Consider the following 18,775-nt stretch of genomic DNA (forward strand, 5'->3'; position numbering starts at 1 on the left):
GGGGCAGGACTCCCCCTCCCCCTTCAGCCTTTCTTTCCCTGGCCTGAGGGGTTTCCCCAACCCCTCACTCCCTCCCTGGCAGAAATGACCCTCCTTCCCCTCCTCCCCTTCGCTCTGGCCTGTGGAACTTCTCATGTCTGAGCCCTGTGCTCTTAGTCACACCACCTCCAGCACCCCCCATATCTTGAAAAGGTCACGCCAAGGCAAAGGGCACAATATTCACACCCAGAGAGTCCCCAACCTGTTCAGATATGCAGACGGCTCATGTGGGGCAGGCACTGCTCTAGAGACCCAAGGGTGCAGGTGCAGACATGTTTGCTGACAAAAGCCCTACCTTCTAAGGACTCTGGATGAGGTGGGAAACAGAAGACAGGCTGAACCCCAATGAAGGAAAGGACATCATTCAAATCAAGAGGCAGGTAAGGAAGGCCTGCTGATGATGAGACACTCAAGCAGAAGTGCAAGGAGGCTGTGGCCAGGTGCAGAGTGGAGCATGGGGTGAGTGGGGGACAGCTTCCCAGTAAGGAGGAGCAATAGGTTCCATTGGTGGGTATTTAAGGAATACATTTGGCCACCCGCTCCACATTTATTAACAAGCAGGGACACACACAGGGTAACACAGATAAAGCCTGGCGCCCATGGAGGTTGTGTGCTAAGGGGGAAGGCAGACAGCACACCAGGTTATTCTGGATTGCAAGAAGAGCCAGGAGGAGAAGAGAGCAGGAGAGTTGGAGTGGGAGGGGGTGGGGGTGACTCTCGGCATGGAGGATGGAGGTGACACTGAGGCCAAGGCGGGAAGGACCTGGCTCCTCCTCTTGCCCAAACCAGCTTCTGCTTGTCTCTCAGGATCATGGTCACATGTAATGTTGCCACCAATTCCTTGAGGACAAAATCTTCTGTTGGTCAGCTCAGGACTTCCAGACAGACTAGCCAACCCCCTTCCAGGGACCCGGAATTGGGGTACACAATGATGGAGGAAGGGGGAGGAGTGAAGTAGCCCCCATCCCCTTCAGGAAGGAGCTAATAGAACCTAGGCATCAGGCCGCCCAGTCCAAGCCCCGTGGTGACAAGGGCCCCTTTGTGCCCCCCTCCCCCAGGGGCAGGGAGGAGCTGGGCCCTGGAGGCAGGCGGCCCCTGGCACCCAGAAGGAGGGGAGGGGCTGGCAAGTGGGGGCCTAGACCCTGGGAGGCCAAGGGACTGCAAGCGGGGCTGCTGGTGCAGAGGGCAGAAGCCAGAGCATCAGAGTGAGTACGGGGGTGGAGAGGACTGAGCACCGGGAGGGCAGAGCATCCTGGGGGGACAAGTGGACAGGCTGAGTGGTGCTCAGAGCATGTGCAAAGTTGAGGGGCTCTGGGCTGAGAAGGGTCTCTGCAAATAGCACCAATTTAGGAGGGGGCCCAGAATTGCTTGGAACTGCTCTAAAATGGGCAGGAACCATGGTGGGGACAGGAATGAGGCTATGGGAAGAAACTATAGCAAATGAGAGCAAAGGGCCCTCCCTGGAGCACCTCGTGGTTGAGGCTCTGTGGCAGCAGCTGCCCTGGAGCCCCTAAGTTTGAGACAGATGAAGAAGCAGTGGTCTAGAGTTGGCAAAGAACAGGATGCTCAGGTGATCAGACCTCTGCATCTGGGAGGTGATAAGGGCAGTGGTTTGTGAACAGGCAAATTCTGGTACCTGCGTCCACAGCTGGTGTGTGTGTGTGTGTGTGTGTGTACACCTCCCTTGCAAACTACTCTTTATCAGTGTTCTTCCACTTTTCTCATCATACTCTGGTAAAGGAACTTTGTAGATGTGCTTTTCTATTCATCTTGCTTGCAAATTCAACACTGCGGCAGACTATCTATATGTTTACGCGTTGTGGCCTTTTGGAGAGCTGAAGACCACAGTCGCAGCCAAGATTGTTTGGGTCCCCACCCTAAGCCTCTGTCCAAGCCCATTAAAACTATGTGGTCCGTTCAGTGTGTGGTGGCATATGCTTGTAATCCGAGCACTCAGAAGGCTGAGGAAGGAGGATCGCTGCAAATTTGAGGTCAGCCTGGATTCTGTAGTGGGTTTAAGCCCAGTACAAACTGAATAGTGAGACCCTGTCTTAAACAAACAAACAAAGCAAACAAACAAACAAACAAACAAACAAGTGCATGGTCTGCATGGTTATTTTCCATGTGTGGTCAGGCTGTGTGGCTGGTCCTCACCTACATCTGTCTCCTGTGCTTTGCTGTTGCAGGACCACATCTGCCACGAGTCTCCTGGGTCCATAGTTATACTGCAGAGTATATGTGCAGGTCCCTATGTCTCGTGAGCATGTACGCATCTGAATGCCATGCCATTCAGGTCTTCCCAGTTTGTGGCACACAGGAGGGAGACTGACCAAGTAGCAGCACAGCTCTGTAGGGACAGAGGCTTGGTGCTTGTAGGGTCCTCAGTATCTCTATTGTGTGAGCTACTCCTAGCTGTCGCATTTCATACCAGTGTTTGCATGTGTCTGTGTATGAATCTGCACCCCTGGGAAGAGGACAGCAAAGGCTGGGAAACTCGGCCACTTGCAAGTCTTGGCTCCAACCCTGAGACGACTCATGGAGCAGCTAGGGACCAGGAACTCATAACCCTGAGATTTCCCTGGCCCCACTCAGAGCCTGGTCAGAAGCCCGACTCCTCTCACAACCCACCTACCTCAGGAGCCCCCAGGATGAGGCACCCTCGCCTTGAGGGAACAGGGTTCTTTTGTGCTGGGCACTGGCCTCTGGTGAGGGCTGGGACACCAAGGGCCGGCTGCAGGGTAGGAGAGGGCGGCAGGAATTCACGCGGCATGTTGGGAATGCTGATGTGTGAAACCCAGTCATTGATGAGATTGGGTCCCTGCCTGCCACCCCCAGCCGTGGGACATCTGCTCCTTCACCCCACTTACCATGCCTCCCGCCCTTCCACCTGATGCGCTGCTCCCCATCTCCTCCTGGTAGCTCCCCCACATCTCAGCTGGGGGTGGTGCCATAGAGAAGCTTTGTCGCAGTGTGGGAGGCTCCCAGTCATCATGGGCAACAGAGACCACATGGGCAGCCTTAGCACAAACCACAACCCACAGTAGCTGTCCAAAGAGAGGGACACTTAGGACTCAGGCCCCATGCCCTGGCACCTGTCTGACTTTCTCCAGGTTGGCTGACTCACAGCCCCAAGTGGTCCTGGGAGATATTCCCAACTCAGGAAGACCAAGGTAAGGGACAGGGTACCAACCTCCTTTTCTTCCTAGTTTCCTTTGCTTCCCATTTCCTGCTGCCGGACACCCTTGGCTCTGTCCTTGGTTCCTGGAGATCCCCAGGAGCATAATGTTGCTGATGATTATTATCAGCTTGGTGGCTAAGACTACAGATCATCTATGTGTCCTTGAGCAAGTTACTTGGTCTCTCTGGACCTCAGCTACAATATGAAGATAATGATTGCACCTACCTCAAAGGAATCAGAGGAGTTAATGTAGCAAAGTGAGGTGCTGAACCCAGCGTACGGCTAGTGTCACAAACATGTTTGTGATCGTAAATGACAGCAGCAGCTAAATTCTGCAAGGGTCTTCCTAAGCCTTTCAGGAAGCTCCGCCTTTCATTCCTCTGGCCTCTAACCTGCTCCTCTTCCTGTCCAGCTCCGGCTTGCTTACTTGCTATACAAAATGATATTCCTCACGGCACTGCCTCTCTTCTGGATTATGATTTCAGGTAAGAGCCGTGGCAAGGGGTGCTGGGGCTCCAAAGCCTTGGTCCCAGGATCTGCAGGCCAATGGCAGGTGATGGGAGTTGGAGGGAATAATTGGGCAGGGGATACTTCTCAACCTGGTGGTCCTGGTTGCCCACAGCCTCCAGAGGAGGTCACTGGGGTGCCTGGATGCCCTCATCCATTTCGGCTTTTGAGGGCACATGTGTCTCCATCCCGTGCCGATTCGACTTCCCTGATGAGCTCCGGCCAGCTGTGGTGCACGGAGTGTGGTACTTCAACAGCCCCTACCCCAAGAACTACCCCCCGGTTGTCTTCAAGTCCCGCACTCAAGTTGTCCATGAGAGTTTCCAGGGCCGCAGCCGCCTGCTGGGAGACCTAGGCTTGCGCAACTGCACCCTCCTGCTTAGTACCCTCAGCCCGGAGCTGGGTGGCAAGTATTACTTCCGTGGGGACCTAGGAGGCTACAACCAGTACACCTTCTCGGAGCACAGCGTCCTGGACATCATTAGTGAGTCCTCCAGTGGTCACACCAATAGGGGAGGGGATGGTGGCTACACTGGGGTGGGCCAGGGATTGGCAGTCTGTCCCAGGAGTTCTGGATAGCAGCACAGGAGATTGATGTGGCTAGAGATGCAAACTCCAGTGCTTCCATGGACCATGTACATAAGAGAATTGAGCAGAGAAGGGCCCTGAATAATCTGGCTGCCCTTGGAGGAAAATGATTGCTTTTATTCTTCTGGAAACATCTAGAGCCCGGGGATCAGGAGCAAGGCCTCTGGATCCCTGCATTACCTACTTGACTTTGGGCAAGTTATTTGACTTCCATGGACCTTGATTTTGTCCTCTGTAAAATGAAGATAAGAACAGCACGTACAGCCAGTGAGTGAGTGGTTGCTCTGGGCAGTGCCTGGTACACAGAACCCTGCGTGGCTGGCAGGACACTGGACTGTTGGTGTCAGGCATTTAGAATTTGGAAGGAGCTCCAAAGTGAGTTTTTTTTTTTCACTGTAATCCTCTAATTTTTAAATATCAGCTTCTGAATTAGATAAAAAAAATTCTGGGCTGGGCTGTGGCTCAGTGGTAGAGCACCTGCCTAGCGTGTACAAGGCCCGTGCACTGTAATTTTGTCAATCAAAATAGAGCTGACTGCCTCCCTGCAGGTTTCCTACTGCATAATTTCTGAATGGCCCTGCAGATTGAAGCCCTCAGATTCACGCTCCCCAAACAGGAACAGGATTATAGTCCAGGTGTAGAAAGAAGCCACACAAGCACAACACACACACAATACACATATTACATACACAGACTACATACACAAGTGGTGCACATATACATAAAGTACACTCCACCCCCACACGGGTAAATCAAAGCAAGCACTGGAAAGAGCTATCTTAATGAACATAACATAGTGTCCACAGTGCAGAGGCTGGAGCCAGAGTGACAAGTTCCAAACTCCACAGCCTCAGTTTCCTCATTTGCAAAACAAACATAATTTTCACAACTGCTCTTTAGGACCATTGGAAGCACAGGCAGGTTGAGCCCACATGCTTGCTCAGGTGACTGGGTTATTGCTCACATTATTACTGCAGCTGATCAGATGGAAGAAGGCCTCCGGGTGAAGAATAGTCATGGAACGGGACAAGATACCAGGGGTGGAGTTGGACAAGGTGGGGTGCTGGCTGCCCAGTGCTACTTCCTCAGCTCTTCTTTGCCCCTCACATAGACACCCCCAACATCGTGGTACCCCCGGAGGTAGTGGCAGGAAAGGAAGTGGAGGTCAGCTGCATGGTGCCAGACAACTGCCCGGAGCTGCGGCCTGAGCTGACCTGGATGGGCTATGAGGGGCTGGGGGAGCCCACTGTGCTAGGTCGGCTTCGTGAGGACGAGGGCACCTGGGTGCAGGTGTCGCTGCTGCACTTCGTGCCCACTAGGGAGGCCAACGGCCACCGGCTGGGCTGCCAGGCCACCTTCCCCAACACTACCCTGCAGTTCGAGGGCTATGCCAGCCTGGACGTCAAGTGTGAGCCAGGGTGCGGGCGGGGCGGGGTGGGGGTGGGGCGGGAGGGGGCCTAGATGAGGGGGGTGGGGTCGGAGAAGGGCTGGGGTGGGAGAGTGGGGAGGGGCCAGTTTGCCCCATCGCCCGCCCACTGACCCAGGTCGCTGGCTTCAGATCCACCGTTGATTGTGGAGGTGAACACTTCGGTGGAGGCCATCGAGGGCTCCCACGTCAGCCTGCTCTGTGGAGCTGACAGCAACCCGCTGCCGCTGCTGACCTGGATGCGGGACGGCATGGTGCTCCGCGAGGCGGTGTCGGAGAGTCTGTACCTGGAGCTGGAAGAGGTGACCCCTGCGGAGGATGGCGTCTACGCCTGCCTGGCAGAGAACTCCTACGGCCAGGAGAACCGCACCGTGGAGCTCAGCGTCATGTGTGAGTCCCTGCCTTGTGTGCCACGCATCTCAGCAGCAGGGACCGGGAAAGGGCATCTGCCACAAACACCGCGGGGGCGAGGGGGAGGAGGGTGGCTCTTCACTCCTGCCACAGGTGTCTGATGCGATGTTCTGAACCAGGGGACACGACTGAAAGACACACAATTGGTCCTTGCCACTTAGGAAAGCCTGTTAAACTCAGGTTCTGTCCCTGGCTGATCTGAGTAGATTTGGCTCTGGCCCCGGAAATTTGGCTCTCTCTCTTCCTCCTTCCTCTCCTTCCTTCCTTCCTTCTCCCTTCCCTCCTTCTTCTGCTGTTTTCTTTTTTTCCTTGGTGCTAGGGATGGGAAGCTCACACTTTACCACTGAGTTATCTCAGCCCAGGAATCTGCATTTTTAAATTGAGCCCAGTTGTGCTAGGCAAGGTGGGACATTCCTGTAACTCATGTATTTAAGAGGCCGCAGCAACAGGATTGCAAGTTTGAGGGCAGCCTAGGAAATGTAGCAAGATCTTGTCTCAAAATAGTAAATAAATAAATAAATTTTTAAAAAGGGTGGGAAACGCAGCTTAGTAGTAGAACGCTTCTACATTTGATCCCTAATACCAGAAAGAAATAAAGATCTGTTTTTCTTCCCAGTTTGGGGGACTGAACCTAGGGTCTTCACTCTGAACTATATGCTCAGTCTCCCCACTCTTTCTTTGAGACAAGGTCTCACTATGCAGTTCAGGCTGGCCTTGAACTCACTCTGTAGGTGAGGCGGTCAAACTCACAGTGAACCTCCTGCCTCAGGCTCCTGAGTGCTGGGATCACAGGTGTGCGCCATCATGTCTGACTCAGTGCCATTTAAATTTTTTATTTTGAGACAAGGTCTGTTACGAAGTTACTAAGTTGCCTAGGTTGGACTCAAATTTTCTGGTCCTCCTGATTCAGCTTCTCAGGCTGCTGGGATTATAGGCTGGTCCACTCTACTCGGCTGTCATTCTGACAGGAAAGTTAAGGGGACCCCAGGGCTCACCCAGCTCTGTGCACATGGACATTATGGGGCACAGAATGGGGTGCTGACAGCACTGGACTCTTACCCAGGAGCCAGGTAGCCATTCATTCATTCATTCATTCGTAATTACTTACTGAGGCAAAGTGCCCCAATAGTAAGGAGGGCCATAGCCAACGTTTCCACAGCACTTCTTGAGGGCTTTATATGTGTGCTCCTCCCCCAGATATTTTCAGCCCATCTCCTTCTAGTCTCCTGGAAGCCTGCCCTTACCATTTTGTTTTAAACTGTATGGACCAGCCAGGAATTTAACTCAGTGGCTCAAGTCCTGCCTGGAAAGCACAAAATTGTGAGTTCAATCCTGATAACAAAACAAAAAACTATATGTCTCCTGATTTCCCCTTCAAATCCTTCATTTTTCTCTACAGTGGTTAGCTCCACTTTGAAAATATATTTTATTTATTTGTATATTATATTTTCACTTGGCCTTTATCTAAGCTAGAACAGTGCCTGTTGTTGAGCAGATTTTGCGGGAATGCTGAATGAGTTTAGAATTATCATTAAGCCCATTTTCCAGATGAGAAAACAGAGTCCCTCTGGCTAAGCCATGGGTCCCACACAGCTGGGAAGAAGTACGTAGCTCCAGATCTGAAAATTCTGGCTATAGAATCAGTGTTCATATAAACAAGGCATCCAGGACTGGGGTCATGGTAGCCAACCTGAATGTGTGTGCAAGGTCTGGAGTGTCAGGGATCACCTTTGGGGGTGGGGGTTGGCCTGCAGAGGCAGCAGCACCAACTGATTTCTGACCAACAGCCACTTGTGCTGTCCCTCAGATGCCCCCTGGAAGCCGACAGTGAATGGAACAATGGTAGCCGTGGAGGGGGAGACAGTGTCCATCCTGTGCTCCACACAGAGCAAACCGGACCCTATTCTCACCATCTTCAAGGAGAAGCAGATCCTGGCCACGGTCATCTACGAGAGCGAGCTGCAGCTGGAGCTGCTGGCAGTCACGCCCGAGGATGACGGGGAGTACTGGTGTGTGGCTGAGAACCAGTATGGTCAGAGGGCCACTGCCTTCAACGTGTCAGTGGAATGTGAGTATCGTTCCCTCCTCACTGGTGACAGGGGCCGATATGGGACACCTCGGTTACAGCTTTGCTCATCTTTACCAGCCGATAAGGATGGATTGGTAGGGAATGCACAAAGAAAATACAGATCCCCTCTGAGAAGACTGTTTCCACATTGTGGGGTCAGCTTTTGGCCAAGGAGATTTTGGAATCCAGTAGAATCCTGCCCCTTCCACTAACCAGAGCAGTAATTCTGTTTCATGAGTTTTTGGGTGGTTTTTTTTTTTTTTTTTTTTTTTTTTTGGTACCGAGGATGGAACTCATGACCTTGTGCTTGCCAGGCAGGTGGGTATGCTGCTGAGCTAAATCCCCGGCCAGAGTGGTAATTCTGAAATCTAACCCTCATTTCATCTTCATGATATTTGCATGAGGGAGATCCTATTGCTGGTCCCTAGTCTTCAGAGGTGGAAATTGAGGTCCAGAGAGGTTTTGCCATTCACCTAAGATCACACAGCTAAGAAGTGGCAGATTCTGAGATTCAGATGCAGACCATCTGATTCCACGCTTCTGTGCTGCCCAGAGGTGACCTCATCTTGTGCGATGCCATCAGAAAACACTGACTGAGTAGTCATTCATTGTGCACAGAAGGCTGTGCATTTCTATGGGAGGTGAGGATGGGATGGAGATGGCACCACGCTCGGTAACAGATACAGGGCAGCTAGAGAGATGTGACGGATGGTGGTAAGGAGCTTCTGTCCTGGCCCTGCCATGCATCGTTCTCTGCAGACTGGCGCCTCTCCTGACCTCTGAATGGGCAGCACGTTCCACCCCATCCCACCCGCACTCCAGGTTGTAGCTGCCAAGTCACATTTCCAAGATGCTCCCTCTGAAATAGCCTCTCCATGCCTTCATTTCCCCTGTTTCCCCCTTACCTTTGCCCAGCTCTGGCATTAGTCTCAAGTGACCTCTTGGGCTTCAGTTACTCTGCCTACAAGAGCCCACTCTGGGCTGTACCAAAAAGTTCAGTGAGATCGATGCGTAAGCATGCAGTACATAGTCCATGCTCAGTACGCTGTACGCGGCGGTAATCAGGACACAGCCAACACAGCGCCATCTTGCACGCCAAGACATAGGCCACGCACTTTGCTGCCAACCTATGACGCGGTCACCATCCTCTGCCCTTCACAGCTTCCAGTGGTCACGGCGTACAGTACTCTGCTTTCTTCATACCTGCCATCCTGGGCCACACGCCTCCCACTCTGCTGTACCCTACCACCTGTTACAGCCCAAGCTTTGCTTATTGTTTTGTTTGCAGTCTTTACACTGAGCTACATTTTAAGGTCCTTTTAAATTTTAAAATTTTAACTTTTAAGTTTTGAGACAGAGTTTTGTTAAGTTGCTAGATTGCTATGACAGGGCTCGAACTTGTGATCCATCTGCCCCAGCCTCCTAGGAGGCTGGTGTTACCAGTGTGTTATTCATCTGGCTTAGGTTTAAGAGTCAGAGGACCTCTTGAGAGTTTGAGGGGAACCCTCAAATGTACATATGCCACCGCCACCTCTGTTTCCAAGACAGTCCCACATGCTCATGTGTCAAAGAGCAGGTCTGTAGCACTCCTTCTGGGTTTGCCCTAGGCAGGCCATCACATCCGATCATTTGCAGGTTTTATCTTGCCAAGTGCTTGTGGCCACTGTGTCATCAACAGCTCCCTTGACCAAGGAGAGAAAGAAAGGTCAGAATTTCCCAAGGCCATGAAGCTAGGAATGCCAGTCAAATGTCACAGGAAGGGATCTCCAGACTCCTGTGGGCCCCAGCTCTTGAAGCTTTGGCTGCTTCACACCCCTCACAGCCCGCCCTCGGGGAGTGCATCCCTCAGGCCCCTCTGTCTGGGTAGTTAATGTTCCCAACCACCAGGGCTTTCCTGGAGAAGGGCCCCTGTCCTGCTGCTGACAGGGCCCCGAGGGATGTCAGGCATTAGGAGGCACTCACCCTTTCTGGTGCTTGTGATGTGCGGGGAACTAGTGAAGCATGGTGCCTGGACTTATTTTGTTCTAACAACCATATGACAGGGGAGAGGGATACCCCATTTCATAGAGAACTGAAGTTTTACCCCACAGAACTGAGCTGGACTGGGTCAGAATCCCAGCTCCACCCCCATCTTGCTGCAAAATCCGAAGCAAGTAACCTATCTTTGGCTAAGCCTCAGTTTCCTTCTCCAGAAGGGAGACAATAATATCTTACCAGCAGGATGGCTGTGAGGACCAAGGCTTTCTTCACGTGTTGCTTCTTCGAGGATGTTTCTGTCTCCCTAACCATAAGCATCGGGTGGATGCTAAGTACTCGCAACATGCTTCTGTGCCTGTCTTCCTGTTGCGCCTTCCGAGTAAAAGACCACAGACTGTACAAATAGTGCCAGCTCTCAAGCACAGGGAAACCGAGAGGCTGCCTCACCCAGCCAGTAGATGGCAGCGCTGGCACTCAAATCTTTGAATCCTTTGTGCCTCTAGGGATTCACTGAACATCATATCAGCCTCAGAGCTCTCCAGGTTGCCCATTAAGCTGCATAGATACCAGGCACAGACATGGCAGGGTGTTGACATCACCCCCCCCATCATTCAGGGTGGACACTTGTCCCCAGAGTGCCAACTAAGCTATCTTGAGTGGAAGGGTTTTTGACCAAGTTTAACATCTGTTAGTTTGGATTTGTTGCAATTGTTTGTTCTGAGTTGTGTTGATTAATTGACAGTACAGTAAGCATAATGCACATTTGTCTAAATAGTATTTAGGATTAGGTTTTTATTTTATAGACTTAGAAATGTATGCACTGAGGCTCCAACTAGAATCATCAATGGCAAGAATGTATCTGCTTGTAGAACTTCCTGGCCCATCACTGTTCATGAACATTCATTTTGCTAGAAATTAAAAATAGGTGCAGTGACTGGGCCAAGGGACTTTGTAGGTAGATTCAGGTTAGAACTATTGGAAATCCAATGCTCAGTCAAAGGCAGGCAAAAAAGGGTGCTGGAATAATGAACATAATTTAAAAAGCAATATTTGATATTTTAATATAATGTCATCTTTTGGAAAATTAAAGAAGAAATATCCCAATATTGTTTTTGCAATTAAATAGTAGCAAAGCAAAGCTTATCAGTCTGCCCATAGGTGGGAGGTGGTGTTTGTTCTGATGGTAGTGGGGAGTCCCATAAGGCAGGGAGGGCCAGGATTCAAGGGGCTTTAGGGAAGAGGCATGTAGGGGGCATCTTCAGTGGATGAAGGGGAGAGCAGGTACTGGAAGGAGACAGCAGGCTGGGTCTGTGGTGAGACCCTGCAGCCATGAGAATCTAATAGGGCTTCCCTTCTAAGTGTGGGGAACGGAGTAGAGATGGAACAAGACTACTCTGGTGGAAATAAGGCACCAACCACTTAAGCATATAATCTGGGAGGGGTGAGTACTGGGTAGGGAGAAAACCCAAATGAGGCAGAGAGTGGGCCAGGCAGGGAGTGAAAGAGCAGGCAGTGAGTGACTGAGCCATTGAGCCGTTTCCAAGGAGCTCGGAAATGTCACCTGCGTAGAGATCCTTCCTGTGGAGGAAGGGAGAGAGAGGAAATGGGAGTTGGGCAGGTACCTGGGGAGTGTTGCCGGAGCAAGGAGGGGTTCTTAGCCTCCGGGTGGAAAGGAGCTCCATGAACCTGAGAAACAGCAGGAACTCTGTGAACCTGAGAAACAGCCTACACTGTCTTGGCCTTGACCTCGCAGTTACACCCATGATTCTCCTAGAGTGGCATTGTCCTGTGGCTCATGACACATGTACAGCTGGAAAGGGAGGAAGGAAGGTGAGGAGAGAATGTTGTAGATCTTAGATTTTATTCCAAGTGAGCTAAGGAGCAGCTGGCAGAGGACTTTGAGCAGGGAGTGCTCTGATTTATGTTTAACAAGGGAAACAAAGTTAGAGATGATTCAGAGGGAAAATGAAACTCGCCTCTGTGACATAGTGTTCTTTTCCTGCTCATTTTGAGGCTGGAGTTGTCCCCAAAAGCAGCAGCAAGAGGGTTTTGCACAAGGGAGAAACTGAAACCTTCCCAAGCTGAGACCAGATAGGATTCTAAAGAAAGGACCTCTGGAGACCAGAGCGACCCAGTCTAAAGCATTTATTAGGGTTGAGTGTGGTGGCACACCTGTAATCCCATAACTCAGGGAGGCTGAGGCCAAAGGGTCGCAAGTTGAGGCCCAGGCTGGGCAATTTAGAAAGTCAGTGAGACGCTGTTTTAGAATAGCAAATATAAAAAGGGCTGGGGAGGTAGTTCACGGTAAAAGCCCTGAGTTCAATACTCAAAATTTTAAAAAAAGCATTTATTAGGGGAACCCACAGACAGATGGTGTGGAGGAAGCTGTGGTGCCCTCAGTGTAGCTCAGGGCCAGGGCTGGTGGTTTTCTCAGTATTTTGGGGAGTAGCCTAAATATCTTTATCAGTTCCTGGGAATGTTCAAGGCCCTGGCTGGGGTTCAGTGCTGCGAGGAAAACATGTAGCTGGCCAGGTCACAGAGTGGTCAAGGCTCTCTGCGTTTCTGCATCAGGACAGACAAAAAGTCAGGGGAACTGGGAATCCTACATAGAGTCACCACCCCCATCTTGACTATCCTGACTCTGTGCCCTGCCAAGGAGTCCCTGGCAGCCTGGCCTCCAGCTGGCTTCAGCCTACACTGTCTTGGCCTTGACCTTGCAGTTGCACCCATGATCCTCCTGGAGTCGCATTGTGCTGCAGCTCGTGACACGGTGCAGTGTCTGTGTGTGGTGAAATCCAACCCTGAGCCATCTGTAGCCTTCGAGCTGCCATCGCGCAATGTGACAGTGAATGAGACAGAGCGAGAATTTGTATACTCAGAGCGAAGTGGCCTCCTGTTCACCAGCATCCTCACGCTGAGGGGACAGGCCCAGGCCCCACCCCGTGTCATCTGCACCTCCAGGAACCTCTATGGCACCAAGAGCCTGGAGCTGCCCTTCCAGGGATCTCGTGAGTGCTGTGGCCTTGGGGTGGGGGTTGAGGGAAGTAGGAGGTCTGCTTGGATCTAAGCTGGATCAGCTGTGCAGACTGATCAACTAGCAACAGATCCTCTGTAGTTGGCAAAGGGGGCTGTCCTGAATTTGCCCACCCTGGGCCTTCCAGCAGCTAAAGGGACCATACCAGCGTGCAACCAGGAGCTTTCATGCTGGTCAGTCAGGGCAAGGATGTCACAGTGGTACAAATATTAGACTCTCACCCCATCACTCCTGAGGACCCAGGTGTCTTACTCACTGCGCAGCATCCCTGAAGTATCTGGGTCCTCTCTGTCCTCAGACCGACTGATGTGGGCCAAGATTGGGCCCGTGGGAGCAGTGGTTGCCTTTGCCATCCTAATTGCCATTGTCTGCTACATCACCCAGACACGGAGAAAGTAAGTGCCTGTCAGGGCTGATCTAAGGATGGGGAGGCTCAAGAGGTGTGGGGGAAAGTGGAGGTGGGAGACAGGCAAGGGAGAGCAGTGTAGGGAGGAGCATTCTGCCCTGAGAATGTTCCTTCTAGCAGGAGAGTGGGTTTGGGCTGCTGCTGTCAGCCAGGTCAGGAACCCTGGAAGCAGAGAGGGGTGGACACCCAAGGACACAGTGAGGCTAGTCATTCTGAAGAGTGCATTTGCTCTGTGTTAGAGAGTGGGGTGGAAGCCATTCTGGGGTTTCTGGGGCCAAAGTCCAAGGTAGATGGAACATGCAGAAAGGGTAAGGAGAGAGAGACCTGAGAGTTCCACTGGACTGATGTGTCCTACCCTGCAGAAAGAATGTGACACAGAGCCCCAGCTTCTCGGCAGGGGACAACCCTCACATCCTGTACAGCAGCGACTTCCGCATCTCTGGGGCACCAGAGAAGTATGAGGTGAGGACTAGGGCCCCATGGCTCCAGGCTAGTCAGGATCCCAGGTGCCAGGGATGCTGAGGTCCCGGGCAGGGACTGTGAGGCCAAGGGGCACAGGGGGAGGTCAGGAAGGAGCTGTGGGGGGCTGGCTTGTCCCTGGAGATTGGTGGGGAGGTGCCAGACTGAGGTTATGGGGAGCTTGGGGGTGAGGCCTTCACCCTTCCTGCCTGTGTCTGTGACTGCATTTCCTTCTCCAATAGTCCAGAGAGGTCTCTGCCCTGGAATCTCACTGAGAGCCCCAGAGGTAGGTTCTGGGGCCTCAGTGTTCCTGCCTCCAGGCCTGTGCTGGGCCTCGGGGTTGGTGTCCATGTGTGTGTCCTCGTCAAGCACCCAAGATGATCTCTGGTTAAGTCTGGTCCTGCCCGGAAGCCCCAGCTTTGTCTATTCTGTCCCATTGCTGCTGCTTCTGTCTGTGACTGTTGTCCTGTGTACATGTGTCCACACCTGTGAGGTGGGGGGGTAGCACGATGGGGAAGCTGAAGCCGCACCTACAGGGTTTCCAGGATTGAGGAGGGGAAGGACTTCGTGAAGCAGCCATTTGAAAGCTTTTGAAAAGATCTGACCACGGAGACTGAATACGGGCAGTTGTTCTGAGGTGTCCTGTTTCCCCTTAACATTCCTATGTTGAAGAAAGCACCCTGGAGGAAGGGACTTTGTAGGGAGATTTCAGGCACCGCAATGAGGAGGTTGTGGTGTTGGGGCATCAGCATTGACAAAGCCCCCAGGGTGGAACGTGGTGATGACCTTGGGGGCGTCTGGGATGGAGCTCCTCAAGAAAAGGCTTGCCTGGTACTTTGGGGCTAGCTCTGGGGTGATGGGGGACTGGAAGCATTCTAATCTTCGCATGGGGAAATTTGGGGAGAGGATCCTGCTAATGAGTTGTCTCCCCTCATAGAGTGAGAGGCGTGTGGGATCTGAGCGGAGGCTGCTGGGCCTTCGTGGGGAACCCCAGGAACTGGACCTGAGCTATTCCCACTCAGACATGGGAAAACGACCCACCAAGGACAGCTACACCCTGACAGAGGAGCTGGCTGAGTATGCTGAAATCCGTGTCAAGTGAGGGAGCGGGGGCAGCCCACGTGGCCTCCCCCCTCAGGACCCTCACTGGCCCTCACTGGCTGTGGGCTCCCTTCCTCCTCAGAGTGGTGGGGCATGAAGCAGAAGGGGAGGGGCAGGGGACAGTGGGGTCCTGGGGCCCTGCCTCCCCTCCTCTCTGGTTGCCTTCTTCCCACTAGCATCCCCACCCTCACATTTGGGCTCCCCTCCACCATCCTTTAACCTCATCTGTCTGGAGGGAGCTCTGTCTGTCTGTGTTATTTATTGCTACCCCCCCCATCTCCTGCCCCCACACTGGCCCCAGAACATGTACAGAAGGGACAGAAATAAATGTCCTGATGCTAAATACCAGTCTAGATCCTGATGGTTCTGATGTGTCTTTGGGGAGCCCACCATCCTACTTTTGTCACAATGATCCCAGGGATTTACCTCCCTTTCTGCTTGGCCCTGTGTCAGGGTGAAGGCCCAGGGACTCTAAACGTGAGCCTGAGTCAAACTTGTCCTTTCTTTGTCTGGTGCAGCCTTGGCCTGGTCTGGGTTCTAGGTAATTTCACACCATCCTCCTTCTTGCATCAGTTGCAGGTCATCTGACAACACCAGGCTCACACTTGCAGGAGTCTCCCTGAAGGGAAGCAGGCTGCCCCTTCCTTAAGGGCACACACACTCCCCACTGTAGCTCTCACCACTCTCCGTTGTCCACACCTGCCTGGGTCTGCAACCTGACATGACCTTCTGCCCTGTGCAGGACAAGTGGGACCAACAGGTCCAGGTGTCCACTAGCTTCTCTTGGGTAGGCTGCTGTCCCTCATATTCATGCTGCACTCTTCCTCTCCAGCCTTCCAAACAAATGTTAGGGACCAGCGTATACTGAGCCCCTTCAGGAAGCTCAAGCTGTCCCAAGAAGGGACTCCAGGACAAATCTGTGACGATGAGAATACTGGGGCTCAGAGAAGCTAGGTGATTTTGCCAGGGTCCTGATACCAAGCAGTGGAATCTTTAGTCCCAGAGATAGTAGAAGTTAAGAGTGGGTCAAATATGCTAAGCACACACATAAGCTCAAAACTTTGTGGGGACAGTGTTCAGCCAAACTGGAGCTTTGAGCATTTGCTTGAGAGAGTGGCCAAGCTGCTGCCCACAAAACAGAGAGCAGTAGGTTTTTATTGATTTGCTGGGGTGGGCTCAAGTCCAGTAACTCCCATTGTAGCTCCAACAAATTTCATTTTGTGATGCTTTTGGAACACTGGGTGGTCATTTAGCTACAGGCTGTTGAATTTTTTGTATCTGGCACCATCATCCTGTGCAGGACCTCCTGGCCTTGTACTTGGTGGGCTCACACACAGTCTGCTTTGCTCAGGAACTGCCGAGGTCCTCTTCCAGCTGCCTGCACATCCCGTACATGGGTCCTGGCCTTACGATAGGGCTGAAAGACTTTCAGGGCTTGTGCTGCTGAGAAAGCATGAGGCTGGGCTGGAAGAAACACAGAGCAGCTCCCATGGGCAGGAGGCCAAGCTGGCCCTGCATCACAGTCTTGGATGAAGCACTCCTTAAATGATCAACGTGTCGCTGTGCAGAGCTGAGTAGAATCTGACACCAATGTTAAAATAGCAAAGGGGACAGACACACTGTGAAACCAGAGATGCTGAGCCCCTTGTCCCATTTTAGTCATCTGTCAGACTTCTGTAGGCCCGAGTGAAGCAAAAGCAGCTGTCAGGGTAGTAGTAACGGAGGCACCGATAGCATACGCCCATGGCAAAGCCAGTGAAGCTGGTAACATATCACCCAGCTGTGCAACCTCTAAAATTAGAGATCTTAAATTGACTAAGAGCAAGTGAAGCTAAAAGACTTATTTAGTTTTTTTCTCATTTCATGCAAATATTCTGCTTTGGTGGTTTTATTAGGGTCGCTGTTGAAATATGCATACTATAAAGGGTAATAGTTTACAGTACCTGGAGGCTTATTTTGTCAGTTCAACCTTTGGTCCAATCAATATCCCACCATGGTGTCCCCTAACTGTTTCAGGAATCAGAGCAAGGAATTGATGTGGCCAGGCCTTGGACTCAGTTCTGGGCTTAAAGATGCACTTTTTCTAGCACATCTGTAATGAATTTAAAGGACTAGATTCTCTGCTACAAATGGTAGTATGACCTACGTTCGTTGAGTGCTGACTATGTGTTATACAATTCTACATAATTTACCTTAATTAATCTCCATTTACTCTCCCTAACAGCTATGATAATGATTCCCAAAGTGCAATCACTAACTAACAACATCAGAATCTCCTGGAAACTTGTTAGAAAGGCAAATTCCAGGCTCTACCCTAGAAATGTGGGAACCAAACACTTCTGCAAAGACCCTGACTGTCTACATTTTGAGAAGTCCTGGAGGGTTGTTGGCTCTCTGATGTTTGAGAACCCTGAGTGGCTAAGATGCAGCAAGGTCAAATCGTTCTCTCGAGGTCCCTCACTGGTGCCAGCAGGGCCCTTCCTGAGTCCTGAGCTCCAACCCCTGACTTGGAGGTCATCTCTCCCCACTGTGCCTCCCTGTCATTTGGTGAGAACAGGGCCCTGGGGTGCTTGGGAGCAGTTAGAATAAAGCTGTGAGGCTTCAGGCAACTGCTGAAGGGAGTTAGGAATTTGGGAGCCTGGATGTTGAAGACAAAGAACTCAAGACTGAGCTCAGGTGCTGGCCTTTTCTTCAGTCTTGCAGGGAAAGAGATCAAATATAGTCTCTCCCACATACTGTAGTACCAAATGGTGACTTGTGACAAGTGCTCCCAAGGAGAGCAGTGAGTGTCTCCACAAACAGAATGGAAGTGACTCAGGGCCTCAGGAGAGGCTCTGTATGGAAGGAAGTCACACTGGTGTGAAGGCATCAGTGGGAACTTGTTTATTTAAAGCAAGGCCACGGCTTGGGATGGGCATGAGATGGGAGTTTCCTGCTGAGGGTCAAGAGCTGTGTACTTGCTCCACCAGCCCTGACATCTCTGACAACAGACCCTGGCTCCAGCAGGTCTGGCCTGACAGTAATGTGTGCAGAGGACTTCGCCCCTCGCAGGGTAGTGTCAATAACCAGGGATGAGCTGGGGATATAACTTCCGGCTGTCCGGTCCAAGGCAGCAGTGGGTGGGGCTGGCACCCAGTGACACTTATCATCCTATCTATGCTTCATTTACAATGTGGCAGAATTAAAGGGGCCCAGCACACCAAACTTGTGATGGATTTTGTTGTTCTTGTTGGTTTGTTTTGCTTTTAAATAAATGGAGGCAGTTACGTGAAAAATAAAGTTAAAAATCAATCAAGTGTTTTAAGGAGTAGGCAGAATAGGACTCCACTGTGTATAAATACCACTTTTATTTTATCTATTCATCTGCTGATGGGCAAATGGGCCATTTCTAAGATTTAGCCATTATAAATTGTGCTGCTATAAGCATGGGCACCACTCTGCCATAAAGAATGATAAACTAGAGGCATTCCTGGGTAAATGGATGCACCTTGAGACCGTAACATTAAGTGAAATATATCAAACACACGAGCTTAAATGTCACATGGGTCCTCTTATAAGAGAAACCTCAAATAAGAATACCA

General features: G+C 51.5%; 1 protein-coding gene and 1 long non-coding RNA gene across 3 annotated transcripts; one reads left to right on the forward strand and one right to left on the reverse strand.

Moving 5' to 3' along the window:
* Positions 1-1,147: 1,147 nt before the first annotated feature.
* Positions 1,148-15,542, forward strand: Mag (myelin associated glycoprotein). 2 transcript variants are annotated; one of them, XM_063253358.1, is made up of 12 exons: positions 1,148-1,244; positions 3,150-3,209; positions 3,630-3,702; positions 3,840-4,208; positions 5,424-5,720; positions 5,871-6,128; positions 7,957-8,217; positions 12,915-13,202; positions 13,527-13,623; positions 13,997-14,096; positions 14,336-14,379; positions 15,031-15,542. In XM_063253358.1, the coding sequence occupies exons 3-11, from the start codon at positions 3,657-3,659 to the stop codon at positions 14,366-14,368; spliced, it is 1,749 nt and encodes a 582-aa protein (XP_063109428.1). In that variant the 5' UTR covers positions 1,148-1,244; positions 3,150-3,209; positions 3,630-3,656; the 3' UTR covers positions 14,369-14,379; positions 15,031-15,542. The 2 variants fall into 2 exon arrangements, with proteins under 2 accessions (XP_063109428.1, XP_063109427.1); XM_063253357.1 differs by lacking the exon at positions 14,336-14,379.
* Positions 8,456-12,918, reverse strand: LOC134476929 (uncharacterized). Its single transcript, XR_010048766.1, has 3 exons — positions 11,817-12,918; positions 10,432-10,566; positions 8,456-9,899 (listed from the first exon to the last, which is right to left on the reverse strand). It is a non-coding gene; the product is annotated as an uncharacterized LOC134476929 (long non-coding RNA).
* Positions 15,543-18,775: the final 3,233 nt, after the last annotated feature.

Source organism: Cavia porcellus, unplaced genomic scaffold, assembly GCF_034190915.1.
Source record: "Cavia porcellus strain 051 isolate PalLab524CR breed Dunkin Hartley unplaced genomic scaffold, mCavPor4.1 scaffold_7, whole genome shotgun sequence".
Lineage (NCBI taxonomy): Eukaryota > Metazoa > Chordata > Mammalia > Rodentia > Caviidae > Cavia > Cavia porcellus.